Genomic DNA, 15,518 nt, shown 5'->3' with positions numbered 1-15,518 from the left:
GTGGCTCCCCCAGCCTGCCTGCCCCATGCCCCATCACCTGGGTCTGCCACTCTCTGCCCAGGGACCCTGGCCTCACCCTGGCCCCCATTTCCTGTTCCTGCTTTCCACCGTTCTCCCTGAACCCACCCACTGTGAGGAAGTGACCAAGGAACCCCTGTATCCTGCGGCTGGACAGGCGCTGCAAGGCCTGGAAGCCTCGGCGGGTGGGGTGACGCTCCTTATACCCTGACCTGTCTTCAGTCAGGCCCTCCAGATATAGGGCTGGGACCTTCACAGAACCCATATCCCAGCCCCGGGGTGCCAGCCCCTGTACCTGAATTCTGACCCCTGCACCCAGAAGAGGGGTTTGTTGGTGGGGCTCATCAGATCTTGTGGCAGGATGGGTCTGTCTGCTGCTGACCCTTCCTGGTGGCTGGGCCCAGATTTTCCGTGTGAGCCCTAGGAGGCAGCACAGGCCTTGGTGCCTGCCCCCCTGCCCACCACTGTTGTGGGCTCTCTGGCTGTCACTCCCTGTCTGCACCCCAGCAGACACAGCTCAGACTTCTTCCCGGGGTGGGGGGAGGGGGTCATTCCCCGGCTCCCAGGTGCTCCTTTCCATCATGACACCCCTCGCCCTGGGCTGAGCTCTGTGAAGCCAGGAACTGTCTTCCTCCTCCGCCATCTCTTGGGTTGGGCGCATGGTGGGTCTTGTTGAGTGCCTGTGAAACACACGGCTGAATGAATGAATGTGCACACACAGGGTTTGTGTGTGCACAAACTACTTAGCGCTGCATGCTGAACGACCGCACCATTTCATGGCTGGAAACAACAGCAGTGGTGTACTAGTCTCACAGCTTTTATGAGTCAGAAATTCAGATGGGAGCATAGGAGGAGCAGCTTGTCTCTGTTCCGGAATATCTGGGCCCTCAGCAGGAAGACTCAAAGGCCAGGATCATTTAAATCAGAGGTCAGCAAACTGTGGCCTGGGGCCAAAATGTGGCCCACCACCTGTTCCTGAAAATAAAGTTTTATTGGAACACAGCCATGCCCTTTCATACATGTACTGTTGGTGGTTGTTTTCACACTCTAGAGCAGAGTTTAGTAGATATGACACATACCATATGTCTTCAAAACCAAAAATATTTACTTTCTGGCCTTTTATGGGAAAGTTTGCTGACCACAAAATTCTGGAGACTCATTCATTCTTGGGTCTGGTGCTTGACACTGGAATCAGCTATGGATCCACCTGGGGTTTTCAGCTCTCTTCCTGCACTCTGGGCTTCCTGTCAGCGCTCCAGTGCACGTGTCCTGAGAGGGGGAGAGCCAGGCTGTTGCATCCTGGTGTGGGCAGATCTGCAAGGAATCAGAACTCCAGGGTGCTGGGGCCTGGAGGGCAGAGAAGCCTCCCCTGAGAGGGATGAGAAGCCCTGGGGGCCTCAGTCAGGCAGAGGGGCTGGAAGGGAGCTCCTTTCGGTGACAGTGGCAGGTGCAGAAGCAACTGGGGGCACTGTGTCCTGTAGCATTGGAGCTGGGCGTGTTGAGAGCCCAGAGCTGAGTCTGGAGGGTGAGTCACAGAGGGTGCCTGCACGCCAGGCTAAGGGGTTTGGGCTTCATCTTGAGGGCGCCAGGAAGGCATGAAGGGTTTTCAGCAGGGGAGCAATGGGGTGCTCTAGAAGTGTCATCCTGGCTGTGGTGTGGAAGGCAGATTGGAGGGGGAGAACCTGGGGAGGCAGACTGTTGTGAAGGACCTGGACGTGGGGCTGGCCGTAGAGGCCTGCCTGAGCAGAGCTTGGGCTTGATTCCCCGTGGGGTGAGGAAATAGGGGCAGGGGTCCCAGGATGGCTCCGTGGTTGCTGGTTGAGCAGTGGGATGGGAGGTCCAGGGGGACCTCCACGCCAGCATCCTGGCGGGAACCACAGGAGAGGGAGGTGCCAAGGAGCATGCAGTGGTCAAAGCCTGCAGATAGATGAGCTCTCCCCCGGAGAACGGTGCAGGGAGGGGAGAGAGCGGTCCAAGAGCAGCCAGGGAAGGAGCTGGAATGTTGAGAAAGGACAGATGGAAGGATGGTCAATGAGGGGGAGCCAGACAGAGAGAGAACGTAGGGGAGAGGAGTGTCTCTGAGGCCAGGCTGAGAGGGCTGTGTGAGAGCCTGTGGTTTTAGCACTTGGAACCTAGGAGAGGTCCAAGTCCTGGGCAAGGAGCCTTCAGTGGGTTGAGGCACTGCCAGTGGGGGATGAGCCAGTGGATATGCAGGCCCTGCCGGGGTCTGAATCCCCGTGACTGTAGGGATCTGAGAAGGGAAGGCAGGGTGGAGCACAGGGGATCTGAGGTGGTATTGCAAGGGATGGGGGACCAGAAGGACAGGAGGCGGGCCTTGGGGCAGGGCACGCTGAGGGTCATCAGAGGTGCTGAGATCAGGGGACAAGGCTGCTGGCCAGGAGAGGGGTCTCTGTGCGCAGGGTTATCCAAGGAGGGAACCAGTGACCAGAAAGAAGGGTTGGCTGGAATGGCGGCACCGCTGAGGGTTCCCTTTCCCATGTTTTTAGTTCAGCAAATGTTTATTATTTTCCCTCGTGATCTAACTTTCATTCTGAAAATGCTTGAAATGCACAGAAGAGCTGAGAGAGCGACGCGGTCCCCATCTGCCCATCCTTGCCGGGGACTCACCCTTCTGTCTCACCGCACATGCCTTCCCTCTCTCTAAAAGCACACTTCTCTTTTGCCAAATGATCTGGAAATAGCCAGGGTCAAACTTGGTCATCAGAGGCCACGAGGTTGGCTTGGACTTAGAATTTCATCACAGAAAGAGGCCCCCAAGGCCGTGCAGGCTTTGGGGGGTGGGAGGGGGGCATCTGTCACTTGAGGCGGGTGGAGCAGAAGGGGCTGCGGTGGGCCGGCCCTCCGAGCCCCCCAGACCCCTGCTGGCTGCAGCCCAACAGCGATGTAACCAGAGGTTAACGGGTGTCCTTCTCTTGCCCCGCTGTTTTTGTTCTTTTTCTCTGCAGGTTCCAGTGTCCCCAGTTGCCCGAATATCTCAAGTTAGTTTCTCACGCTCCCCGTTTGGGGCCCACTCTGGCTTCTGTGCGTCTCCTCTCCTTCTCTCACCGTCGCCTCTGTCCTTCCTTGAGCTCTTCTCTTCTCCGTTGCTGTCTTCCCTCCACCTTCTCACCCCCGTCTTTCCCTTCTGCGTCCCACTCTCTCTTCACCTCGCCCCCTTCCTCCAGCCGCCCCCTCTCGTCTCTGCCTCTCCCACCTCCCGCCTCAGTCCTACTCCTTTCCGGTGCCTCTCCCATCTCCTTGCCCCAGTGTCTCCCTCCTCTTCTCTACCTCTCCCTCTGAGTTTCTTCCTCATCACTCTGCCCTATCTCCGTACGTCGTGATCACTCCATCCACATGCTGGGTGCTGGGACGATGACGTCACAGAGCCTCCCATGGTGACTGGCGCCTTGAGGGCAGGAGCGCTGTCCAGAGGAGGGCCCGCGGGCAGGGCACAGGCTGAGGCCGCCCAGCCCTGTCCTGTCCGCTGCCCTCCGCCTGGGTGTCCGGCCCTGACCTGGGAGGAGGACCAGCCACTCAACACCGTGTCACCTGGCCATGTCCACTCGTGTCCACGGCATACATACCCCAACCTGTCCCCTCCCGCCCCCGGCCGCTGTGTGCCCCGCCACCCCTGTCGCCGCATGCGCCGCTATCTCCATGCCACCAGTGCTGCGTGCTCCATGGTTACACGTGTTCACACACGCACATCCATGCATCGGGCTGTCTCCGCCACCTGCTCAGGCCTCACGCTAACTCTGCTCATGTACCCGCCCTGCTCCCAGGTATGCGAGACCACCCGCCCATCCCCATCACCGACCTGGCTGACAACATCGAGCGCCTCAAAGCCAATGACGGCCTCAAGTTCTCCCAGGAGTACGAGGTGAGCTATCCCTTCCCCGCCAGCCCCACCACCACCATATGCCTGGCCCCAGGCCAGCTCCTGTCCTGCCTCAGGCCCCTGCTGTGTGTTTGGGGAGCGGGTGGTGGGCTCTAGGCTGCTGCCCAAGAGCACAGACGGAAGGGGTCAGCAGTAGCCAGTGGGGAACTCAGCTTCTTAGATACTGGGCCTGGTCAAGACCCTTTCAGGCACGCTGAGATGAGGACACAAAGTCACATGCCCCTGAGCTAAGGGAGGCAGATGGAAGGTCATAAACACAATCAGTAATAACAACTGGCGTTTGTAGACAGCTCCGTGCCAGCCAGCTCCAGGCTAGGGACTCTGCATGCACCATCTATTTATGTCCTCCCTACAACGCTATGAGATGGGAACTGGTGTTATCCCATCTTACAGATGAGGAGGCTGAGGCTCTGAGAGGGGAATGACTTGCCTAAGGTCACGTCACTGATGAGTAGTGGAACCCATCTGGCAGCCTGTGCCTGCACATGCGTGTGCTCAGAGTGCCTATCACAGAGATGGGGAGTCTGGGAGCCTGACTCCTGCTGCCTGGGCTGCATAAACTTTCCTGCTCCGGGCCCTCCAGGTGCCTCCTTCACCATGGTTTCAACTCTGCCTGCTTCCAGGAGGCGCTAGTGGTAAAGAACCCGCCTGCCAGTACAGGAAACATAAGAGACATGGGTTCGATCCCTGGGTTGGGAGGATCCCCTGGAAAGAAAATGGCAACCCACTCCAGTATTCTTGCCTGGAGAATCCCATGGATGGAGGAGCCTGGCGGGCTACAGCCCATGGGGTCATGACTAAAGCAACCGAGCACGCATGCATGCTGGGGGCTCAGGCTTCTGAGCACTGCTCCTGGAGTCAAGGCTTCCAGCTCCCAGCTGGAGAGATGCTTTGCTAGTGAAGGAGGTGATAAGGAGAGCCCAGACCTCTGTGAGGAGTACTGGCGAAGGTGTTGTTAAAGCGTCTTCTGCCTCAACGCACTCAGTGCCCGCTCCCGGCGCAGGCCTGGCACAGGATTCGCCTCGGTGGATGATGGATGGATGGGTGATCGAAGGGCTAGCTCTGCCCTGCCAGTGCATCCACTTCCCTCCGGTCACACGTCCTTCCACTTTGATTGCTGTCCTGGGCACCAGAGCTCCACTTCCAAGGGCTGTGGGTCAGGTTTCCGCAGAGGAAATTGAGCTTGGCAGGCGAATTGATGATCACATCTGCCTAGAGGACAGGGTGCTGCCTCTTCCTGTGGAGCTCCCACTGGGGGGCCTGCCCTGCCCAGGGCCCCCCCACAAGGGGGATGGAGCCACCGAGTCCAGCTCCCTGCCTCCAGTTCCCATGAGGCCTTCACTCATGCAGTTCCACGTCCCACTAACCCTTCCTCCTGTGGGGCCCCGCACCTCACTGTCCAGACCTGCGATGTCCTCTTACCTTCTGCCGCTTCTCTGCTCCTATCTGCGGTCCCCTTACAGACCTTCCTCCTCCAGGAAGCTGCCTCTGGCCACCCTGGCCTGCCGAGAGCTTTTCTGCAGCCAGGATCCAATAGCTCTATTACCTTTAATGATCAGCAGCATCAAGCACTTAGCCCGTGCTAGCTACTGGGAGTGTGGAGACAAGTGCCCACAGGGAACTCAGTCGGTAGGGAGATGAGTGCAGACAGAGAACGCTAAATGTGACCTCATGCCGTGGTGTTAAATATGCAGATGTACAGAGAAGGTCCTCCAGCAGCACGAAGCGGGCAGGCTAGGGGTGGGGTGTGCTGGGGTCTCACGGAAGTGCTTACTGACCTGGGGAGACTAACAGGCTGGTACAGAAACCAACAGGCAGGTGTTGTGCTGTGCTGAGAACTTCGGGTCGTATTCATCTGTAAAAGGAGGGTAATAATAGAACTGGTTTCATAGGAGGATTGGGAGAGGGAATACACAGAGTGCAGAGAATAGCGCCATGCACACAGTAAGTTTTTGCTGAGATTCAGCTGTTGTTATTATCATCCGAAGTGACAAGGACCCATGGAAGGCATTAAGCAGAGAATTGATCATCAGATCGGCATTTTATAAGGATTGTTCTGGCTGCAAGACAGAAAGAGGCAGGGAAAGAGGCAAAGGAAAGAGGCAGGGAGATGCTCAGTCTGAGCGGGGGTGGCCCAGCTGAGGCCCTGGCAGCAGGTTGGCGAGAGCCAAGGAGCTGAGGGAGCATCGGGACGTGGTGACGGATGAGACGGGGGGCACAGAGGAGTTTGGAGGATGACTGGCAGGTTGTGGCCGCGGCTTTGAGAGCCACAGCAGCAGAGCTGGGTTTGCACGGGGGAGCCAATGAGCTCAGCTCGGCAAGGGCTGAGACTGAAGAAGTGTGGGGCATCCTGGTGGGATGTCCGGGGCCTGTGGGCTCTGCAGACCGGGGCTCAGGGGAGACTCTGGGCTACAGTTGAGTTACGTCAGCTCCAGCATATGGGCGTGAGGTCCTGAGAGCCAGTGAGCTCATCCAGGAAAGATTGGAGGGTGTAAAGAGGGCCGAGGAATGAGCCCCAGAGAAGCACTGTGTCCTGCCTCTGAGAAGGAACAGCCAGAGAGGGAGGAGGAGAGCTGCACGAGGCCATGCAGGCGTGTCTGGAGCCCAGCAGCACTGGGTCATGCGCAGGTGGCCGCCTCTCGCTTCTGCCCTCATTCACTAGTTGGGTGCAGGGCTTGAGGGACTTCCCTGCCCACACCCCCACCACCACCACTCTCCTAGGCAAGCGGATTTGGTACCTTGGTCAGAGGTGTCTTCAGTCTGTCACATTGCTGACCAGTTCTCTGTGCCCCATGGCTGGGGAGCTGGGGCTCAGCCTTCCCCAGCACCACGGGACAGAGCCAGTGACTGTGGCCTGGGAGCAACAGGGGATGTGGGCACCACCTGGAAGGCGGGGTCTCCTGGGGGCACTAGGTAGAGATTGGCTGTTGCCCCACTCCACCTGCCTCCTTCATTCCCTGCAGTCGATTGACCCGGGACAGCAGTTCACGTGGGAGAATTCAAACCTGGAGGTGAACAAGCCGAAGAACCGCTACGCCAACGTCATTGCCTACGACCACTCTCGAGTCATCCTTACCTCCATCGACGGTGAGCCTAGGGTGGGGCCCCTTCCCATCCCCTGGCTCTCCTCCTCCTTACTGGGTGATGTCTCCTCCTCCAGAAGAGGCCCACGGACTAGGTTGGAGGCCCCGAGATAATGCTCTCCTGTGTCCCTTCCTGCCCGTAGGTGTCCCCGGGAGTGACTACATCAACGCCAACTACATCGATGGCTACCGCAAGCAAAACGCCTACATTGCCACGCAGGGCCCGCTGCCTGAGACCATGGGCGATTTCTGGCGGATGGTGTGGGAGCAGCGCACAGCCACTGTGGTCATGATGACCCGGCTGGAGGAGAAGTCCCGGGTGAGGCTGTGCGGCAGGGCCCTGCCCGGGGGTGGGGGGGGGCAGGTATGGATACTTGGCCACCAGGTGACTTTGGGCACCTCTGCCTGTCCCTGTGGGAAGACGCCCTTCAGGGGACTTGCCAAGTGCTATTGTTCTCCTGGGTTGTCCTCGTATCCCAGCTGCTGGGTGCTCCTGGGACATGGCATGTTCCCCAGACGCCAGTGGTTTCCTACCGTGTTAATGTGTTGTCCCAGATGCTGTCATTTTCCAAGAATGTTAATATGTCCCCCAGTTACTGCATGTTTCTGGGAGGTTCACATGTTCCCTAGATGCTGGAGTGTTGCTGGGGCCTTAACACATCTCCTAAGTTAATTAGTGGAAAGAGCTGCTGTTATCTGCTTTTGCACAGCAAAGCATTGACTGGAACATAAAATTTACAGAGCTTGAAAATGGTGTATAAACGTTATGGGTAAATTTGGCAGAAAATGCACCTGGTGCGATCTGGTCATGAATAAATGATTTTCAATTACGTCCCTCATTCCCCTCGCGAGGACAGGGGTGGCGGCCTAGTGTGAGGCCCTGATTTGGTCTGGTGAGGGGGTGGCATGATGAATCTGAGATCTCGGAGGCTAGGGGCCTGGCAGCTAGCACAGCTGGGCCTTCCGCCAGCTCCTGCCCTGGGCCCTGCCTGTCTGAGCCTTTGGGTCCCTCTGACACCCTTGCCCGCCCCCCCTGCTGTCCCTCTGCAGGTGAAATGTGATCAGTACTGGCCAGCTCGTGGCACCGAGACCTACGGCCTCATCCAGGTGACCCTGCTGGACACGGTGGAGCTGGCCACCTACACTGTGCGCACCTTCGCGCTCCACAAGGTAAAGTCCTGCCCTGGTGCCTGGCCCCAGCCTAGAGCCTGTGAGCACCATGGTCTGGGCGTGGTGTGCTGGGCGAGTGGGGGCAAGTGGGAGTCAGTGTTGGAGGTCAGGGCTTGGAGGTGTGAGCAGGCCATGCCGGCTGGTGCCATGGGCAGGATGGACAGAAGCAGCACACGAGCTCCTTCAGGCTGCCCCGTGTGACTTCTGAGTCCCGTCGGAGAGCCGGGGTCCGGCCTCAGTGTCGGGGCAGGCTGTAGCAGGCATGGTTCCTGGTCACTCATTCCATCTCTGCTGCGTCCTCCACAGAGTGGCTCCAGTGAGAAGCGGGAGCTGCGTCAGTTCCAGTTCATGGCCTGGCCAGACCACGGAGTCCCCGAGTACCCGACCCCTATCCTGGCCTTCCTGCGGCGGGTCAAGGCCTGCAACCCCCTGGACGCAGGGCCCATGGTGGTGCACTGCAGGTGAGGTGGGGGGCTTCCAGTGGGGATGGGTCAGAGGTGAGGGAGGCCTCTGCCCAGGCTGAGTCCTGTTCCTGCAGTGCGGGCGTGGGCCGCACGGGCTGCTTCATCGTCATCGACGCCATGCTAGAGCGGATGAAACATGAGAAGACGGTGGACATCTACGGCCACGTGACGTGCATGCGGGCGCAGCGCAACTACATGGTGCAGACTGAGGACCAGTATGTGTTCATCCATGAGGCGCTGCTGGAGGCCGCCACGTGTGGACACACGGAGGTGCCCGCCCGCAACCTCTACGCCCACATCCAGAAGCTGGGCCAAGTGCCTCCCGGGGAGAGTGTGACTGCCATGGAGCTGGAGTTCAAGGTGGGCTCAGGGCTGGGCCTGCCTGGCTCCAGTGCCTGGACTGGGTCATGGGGACACCCCCCGCCCCCCCCCCCCACCCCCCCCCCCTCCCAGGAAGCCCAGCCTGACCAGCCCTTCCCTCTCGCTAGTTGCTGGCCAACTCCAAGGCCCACACATCTCGCTTCATCAGCGCCAACCTGCCCTGCAACAAGTTCAAGAACCGCCTGGTGAACATCATGCCCTACGAACTGACCCGTGTGTGTCTGCAGCCCATCCGCGGCGTGGAGGGCTCTGACTACATCAACGCCAGCTTCCTGGATGGCTATAGGTCAGCACGCTCGTGACTGCCCATCACGCCCACGAGTAGCTGGGCCTGCACCTGGCCGGTGGGGAGCACAACAGGGTCGGGCTGGCCCGGAAGACCTGGGTGGGCTTCTTAGAGGAAGGGTGAGCTGAGTGGGGCCCCAAGGGACTAGGCAGCCATGGGGAGACCCTGGGGGCAGCAGCACCTCCAGCATGTCCAGTCTTGTGTCCGCCCCAGACAGCAGAAGGCCTACATAGCCACGCAGGGGCCTCTGGCAGAGAGCACGGAGGACTTCTGGCGCATGTTGTGGGAGCACAACTCCACCATCATTGTCATGCTGACCAGGCTTCGGGAGATGGGCAGGGTGAGCACACCAGTGGCCCTCCTCAATCGCGGCCTTTCCCTCCCGGCCCCATGAGCTCCCAAATCCTCTGAAATCTGGAGCTCCCCTTCCCCCCTCCTCCACTCCCCACCTCCTCCCCTCCTGACCCCAGGGCCGGGCCCTCTGTCCACAGGAGAAATGCCACCAGTACTGGCCTGCAGAGCGCTCTGCCCGCTACCAGTACTTTGTCGTCGACCCGATGGCCGAGTACAACATGCCCCAGTATATTCTGCGTGAGTTCAAGGTCACGGACGCCCGGGTGAGTGGACAGGGGAGTGTGTATATGTGCATGAAGGCATGTGTGTGACACTGCCGAGCCCCTCTGGGGTGGGGGCTGCCTGCATGGTACCCCCGCTCCAACCGTAGGAATCTAAGGTCAGGTGTGGGGGCAGCGAGCCCATTTCCCAGGATGGCCTTAGGGTGCTTAGCTGTGCAGCTGCCTTGCCCACCTGGCCAGGGGCTGCTGCCAGTCCAGCCCTGACCCCGGGCCCTGCCACCTCTCCCAGGATGGGCAGTCGAGGACGATCCGGCAGTTCCAGTTCACGGACTGGCCGGAGCAGGGCGTGCCTAAAACGGGCGAGGGCTTCATCGACTTCATCGGGCAGGTGCACAAGACCAAGGAGCAGTTCGGGCAGGACGGGCCCATCACGGTGCACTGCAGGTGGGGCCGGCCCCGCGGAGGGCTGGGCGGGTCGGGGGCCTGGGGTGGGAGCCCTGACCCGGTGCTCTCCCTGGGCAGTGCTGGCGTGGGCCGCACCGGGGTGTTCATCACACTGAGCATCGTCCTGGAGCGGATGCGCTATGAAGGCGTGGTTGACATGTTCCAGACCGTGAAGACCCTGCGCACACAGCGCCCAGCCATGGTGCAGACGGAGGTATGCAGGCCACTGGCCAGGCTGAGGCTGGCTTCTCCCAGACACATGCCACTGGCATTGCCCAAAGCACAGGGGAGGGGTGAGCCAGACCCACTTCCCCGTCAGCAGCTGTGCTCTGGGTGCTGGTGGTATGCCTGGCTCCCAGCTAGGGTCGCACGTGGCCGTCCTTACAGGGGTACACGATCTAGGGGCAGACTGGGGTGGCGGGGGGAAACCCGAGCAGATGTCTGGGTCCAGCCCCTGCTCCTGGCCAGCAGAGGCTAAGTCCATGAACCATTGGCTGCAGTGCATGTGCCCTTGGCCATGTGTAGGGGGTATCTGCCCGTGCTGACCGGCCCCCTGTCCTGTAGGACCAGTACCAGCTGTGCTACCGCGCGGCCCTGGAGTACCTCGGCAGCTTTGACCACTATGCAACGTAACTACCGCCCCCTCTCCTCCGCCACCCCCGCCTGGGGGCTCCGGAGGGGACCTAGCTCCTCTGAGCCATACCGACCATCGTCCAGCCCTCCTGCACGGATGCTGTTGGGACCACAGCATTTCAGGAACATTGCCACACCGCACAGAGAGCCCAGAACTGCCCTGGGCGAGGGGGCGGGCCAGCAGGCAGGCACCACGGCCCTGTTTCTGCCCTCTACGCCCGCCCCAGAGCCACTGCGAACTCTCTGTTCTGCTGCCGGTTCTCATGCTTCTTCTCATGGGGTGGGGGGATGGGAGCGAAGCCTCCCTTTTTATACGTTAAGTGGGGTAGACAGGGATTATAGCCTCTTCCCTCTGACTTTTCTTTTTGCAAATTCTTAACTGCAGACTGGGCTGCTGTGGGGGACGGGGGAATAGTTTGTTTTCTCCTTGAGTTCACTTTGGATCCTTTCCTTTGGTACGACTTTCGCTGCTGCAGGACGGAGCGTGCCTTCCCCGTGTGTGGAGCCGGGGCCGCCAGCCTGAGCAGAGGCACTGCTGACCCGGCTGCCCTTCCCGTCCTGCTGACAAGACCCTATTTCAGCCAAGTGCAGGGAAACACATTTGGGGGGTTTAATTTCTGTTCCATTTTTCCGTAAGAGCCTTATTTGAGGCCCCACAGACCGTGGTGGGGGAGAGGAAATGGGAAGCCCTCACCCCCAGTTGTCTATTCCAGTGCGTGTGTAACATTCACAGCCCAGAACCACAGATGTGTCTGGGGGAGCAGGCGTTCCTCATCACCATCGTGTTTTGCAAAGGTTAAAGATAAAGCAAAGACGAAAAACAAAAAAAATCCAAAAAAAAGGAAAACCCAAGAAAAAAAAAGAGAGGCACCCCCTGGCCTCTTCTTCAAACCCATGAGAGGGTAGGTGGCTCTGGGCGCCTGGGGGTTCCCTCTGGGTCCACAGAGCCTGCATTTTGTCCAGCATTGCAGGATGGCACAGTGTTGGTAGGCTGTGGGTCTGGCCACGTGGCCGAGACCATGGGCACTGGTCAGGGTGTGTGCCACGCCCCACACACCTCAGGGCCAAGCAGGGGTGCGGCTGGCCGTTCAGGTCGAGGCCAGTGGGCCTGGTAGCACACGTCTGTCCTCCGAGTGGGGGCCAGATGACTTCCTTCCCTGGTTTGCAGCTGTCTTCAAAGCCCCCAAGGAGTGCTCTTTCCCACTTCTTCAAGATGCCCTCCTAAACCAATGTGGCAAGACTACTGGACTTCTCTCAATGGTACTATCCTCAACTCTTTATTATCTCGGCTTGCTGAGGGGCAGGGAGAGGGCCTCTTCCTCTGGGCAGCACTATCTAGGTAGGTAAGTGGGGGCGGGAAGGGTGCATAGCTGTTTTAGCCGAGGGACGCGAGATGGACATCCCCAGATCTAGCTAGGCTGTCAAGATCAACAATCCAGGGTTGGTAATGTTGAATGAGACATTCATTTTTACCTTGTGGATGCTAGTGCTGTAGAGTTCACTGTTGTACACAGTCTGTTTTCTATTTGTTAAGAAAACTACAGCATCATTGCATAATTCTTGATGGTATTAAATTTGAATAATCAGATTTCTTACAAATCTGGTCTCTTGTCTCTGCTCTTTCTGGAATGCGAGTCTGGGCTGTCAGTCCCTCAGGGTGGGTTCTGCCAATTTCCTGCTCCTCAGGAGACAGTGTGACTGTCCTGAGGATCTGGTGATGAGACAGGCTCCCGGCATGGTGACCAGTTTCAGATGGGAGCCTGATGACTGAGCCACCAAGTGTGTGGAGGGAGCACCCTGACATGAGCCCCAGCTCCGCCGGCTGGCAGCATACCCCCTGCCACATTCTGGGTCGCCACACCCCCTTCTCCTTCACCTCCTCCCTCTCCTTTTCCCCTACTGTAAGGAAAAGAATGGCACTGTGGCAGTGGCAGCCAAGACCATATGGAAATTGGTTAGAGGATATTCGTAATTCCTGCAGTGTGGGTATTAGACCCAGTGTGGCCATCCGGCTCCTGGACACAGAGCAACATTTGTAGTGGTCTCTCCACTGGTAATCAGATAAGTCCTACCAGGTTGGAACCTTGGAACTTCTGGGGACAAGAGATAAACAAGGTCCAGAACAAGTGGAGAAGAGAAATACATGTGGTCAGCAGTGACCAAATATAGAGGGTATTGTGGTGAGCCCAACACAGAGGTGCTACGGCAGCACCTCACCCTGCAGCGGGATCAGGAAGGGCTTCCTGGAGGAGGTGACGTAAACTGGATTCTGAGTGATATGCTAAGTAAGGCTTTCTTTCAAAAGATGGGAACAGCATTTCCAATGGAGAGAGTAACTTGTACAAAGGCTTGGAAGCAAGAAACAGACTAACAAATATGATAGACTACAAAGAACACCCATGAATGGGGTAGACAGACATAAGGAGACTGAAGGCAGCTGAGGCGTTTGAGCTGGTTGTGGACTCCTTGCTGGGTGGCGAGCCTCTGTACCATGCTGAACAGAGGCTCTATACCATGCTTTCGAGGCCCTCACTGCCCCCCAGTGTTGCCAGCAGTCTCTGGTGGCCGTGGTTTCTCTAGCTCCTAGCTCAGTGCCTGGCATATTTATTTTCATTCAGAAAAACAGTGCCATCATTGCATTATTCTTGATATTAAATTTAAATTTCCTAATAGTGAGCCATTAAACATTATCAAGTGAGGGTAGGTATCAGATGGTCACTTGAAGAGCAACAGTATATGAACTGTACTAGGCAGACTCTGCAGACATTGCTTTATGGGCATGATCACTTAGCCTCAGAACAACTCAGCAGGCAGACCACGCAGGGCAAGTCGGTGCCGGAGCTGGGACCCACACCTGGTTACGGCTGTTCCAGAGTCCCTGCCCTTTCTATCGCCTGGTGTCAGGCCCCCTCCTCTGGGCTGTCACCCTCTCCCAACCCACTCCTCGAGGCTCCAGGGCTCCCCATCTCAGTGTGAGGCACCCCATCTACAGGTTCCCCAATCAGGCACCTCTCCTCTTCCTCCCTCACCCTCACAACTAATCACCAAACCCTGCCCTTTTGGCCTCTTCTGCACCTGTTTGGTTCTCTGCATTTCCAGGACCCGCCTTCTCCTGTCTGGACTGCTGCCATCCTGCTCCCTGTTCTGCCTGCCCCCAGCCCTGCCCCAGCCAACCCATCCTCAGCATTGCCACCTGAATGATTCTGTTAGCAGACGTGACCGTGACACTGTCCTAACCAGACCTGGCCAGGCCTTCACAGTCAGCCCAAACTCCATGGGTTTCTGAGGCTGCAGGACCCTGCTCTGCAAGTAATTTGAAATAGGTATTTTTCATGTGATCCTCACAGCAGTGTGTGGGGTGGGTCCTACTAGGCCATTTTGTAGATGAGAACATCAGGCCTCATTCACTCATTTAACAAGTAACTTGAGCACGCGCCGTGGGCTACTCACATCAGGGCACAGATTTCTGCCCGAGTGGTGTTTATCCTCTTAGCAGGAGGAAACATGCATGTGAAAAATAATACATGTATATAGCTTGTTGGAAAGTGATAGGTGTTATGTATGGGGTGGGGGATTAGAATAGGTACATGGGGAAGGTTTGGTTAATAATCACGGTGGTCGGAGGAAGCAGTGTTGAAAAGATGGGATTTGAGGAAAGACAAAGCTGGTGATGGATTGGCCTGAACGTCTTTGAAATGAGCATCCAGGCTGGAGGAGCAGCTGGAGCGGAGGCCCTGGGCAGGAATGTGCCTCATGGGTTGAGGCACGTGTGGCCGTGACACCGTAAGCAGGGGATGGGAGAGCGGTGGAAGATGAGGTTGGAGAGGAAATGGGGCAGCTTCGAGGCCAACGGGAGGACTTTGGCAGAGATCCAGGTGTGAGCAGTGGCCAGATACCAGTTCTGTCTTGGAAGCAGAACTAAGAGGATTTGTTTATGGACTGGGTGAGAGAAAGGAGTCAAGGTTGACCCCACAGTTTTGGCCTGAGCAACTGGAAGGATGAAATTGCCATTTGTTGAGAAGGGGAAGCTGTGCATAAGAGTTGAGTGATTTGGAGGAATTTGGAAATTTCAGGAGGGTCTGCCTGACTCTCCAGGGCTCTTTCACCACTGCTCCCTGCCCATAGCTAGAGACAGAATCAGATGCATAGAGGAAAAAAATAAATTTAGAAGGAAATACACCAAGAGCTGTGAGTGTAGGTGGCTTTTTTCTTCATAATTTTCTAAATTTTCTGTAAAGAATATTTTTAAAAGGACAAACTTTTAAAATGGTATAACCAGTACTTCATTTTATTTCATCATGCTGTGCCTGTTGGGGGAATCTTAGTTCCCTGGCCAAGGGATCAAACCCATGCCCCTGAAATGAAAGTGCCAAGTCCTAACCACTGGCCTGCCAGGGAAGTCCCAACACTTCATCTTTTAGAACAACAAAAATCTTCCATATAGAGGTGTAAAACATTAAAGTTTCCCCCATTTCCTTGCCCCCCGACTCCCTGGGGGGAATTCCAATTTATTCTATATTCTTCTGGGTATTTTATATGAATCTTAAAACATGTATAAACTTTATT

The 15,518-nt window shown here is 57.3% G+C and overlaps 1 protein-coding gene across 3 annotated transcripts in view; it reads left to right on the top strand.

The window, feature by feature from the left end:
* Window positions 1-12,551, top strand: part of PTPRF (protein tyrosine phosphatase receptor type F) — an 83,559-nt gene extending 71,008 nt beyond the window's left edge. For all 3 annotated transcript variants that reach the window (XM_061122157.1, XM_061122158.1, XM_061122156.1), the window contains 12 exons: window positions 3,801-3,898; window positions 6,880-7,003; window positions 7,143-7,318; window positions 8,050-8,169; window positions 8,476-8,630; window positions 8,708-8,993; window positions 9,122-9,300; window positions 9,514-9,640; window positions 9,792-9,917; window positions 10,165-10,319; window positions 10,398-10,533; window positions 10,884-12,551. In XM_061122157.1, the coding sequence (XP_060978140.1) occupies window positions 3,801-3,898; window positions 6,880-7,003; window positions 7,143-7,318; window positions 8,050-8,169; window positions 8,476-8,630; window positions 8,708-8,993; window positions 9,122-9,300; window positions 9,514-9,640; window positions 9,792-9,917; window positions 10,165-10,319; window positions 10,398-10,533; window positions 10,884-10,952 (1,751 nt within the window). In that variant the 3' untranslated portion in view covers window positions 10,953-12,551. The remainder of the gene's footprint in view (window positions 1-3,800; window positions 3,899-6,879; window positions 7,004-7,142; window positions 7,319-8,049; window positions 8,170-8,475; window positions 8,631-8,707; window positions 8,994-9,121; window positions 9,301-9,513; window positions 9,641-9,791; window positions 9,918-10,164; window positions 10,320-10,397; window positions 10,534-10,883) is intronic.
* The last annotated feature ends 2,967 nt before the right edge of the window (window positions 12,552-15,518 follow it).

Source organism: Dama dama, chromosome 20 (assembly GCF_033118175.1).
Source record: "Dama dama isolate Ldn47 chromosome 20, ASM3311817v1, whole genome shotgun sequence".
NCBI classification, from domain to species: Eukaryota; Metazoa; Chordata; class Mammalia; order Artiodactyla; family Cervidae; genus Dama; species Dama dama.
This window is presented reverse-complemented; position numbering and strand designations above follow the sequence as displayed.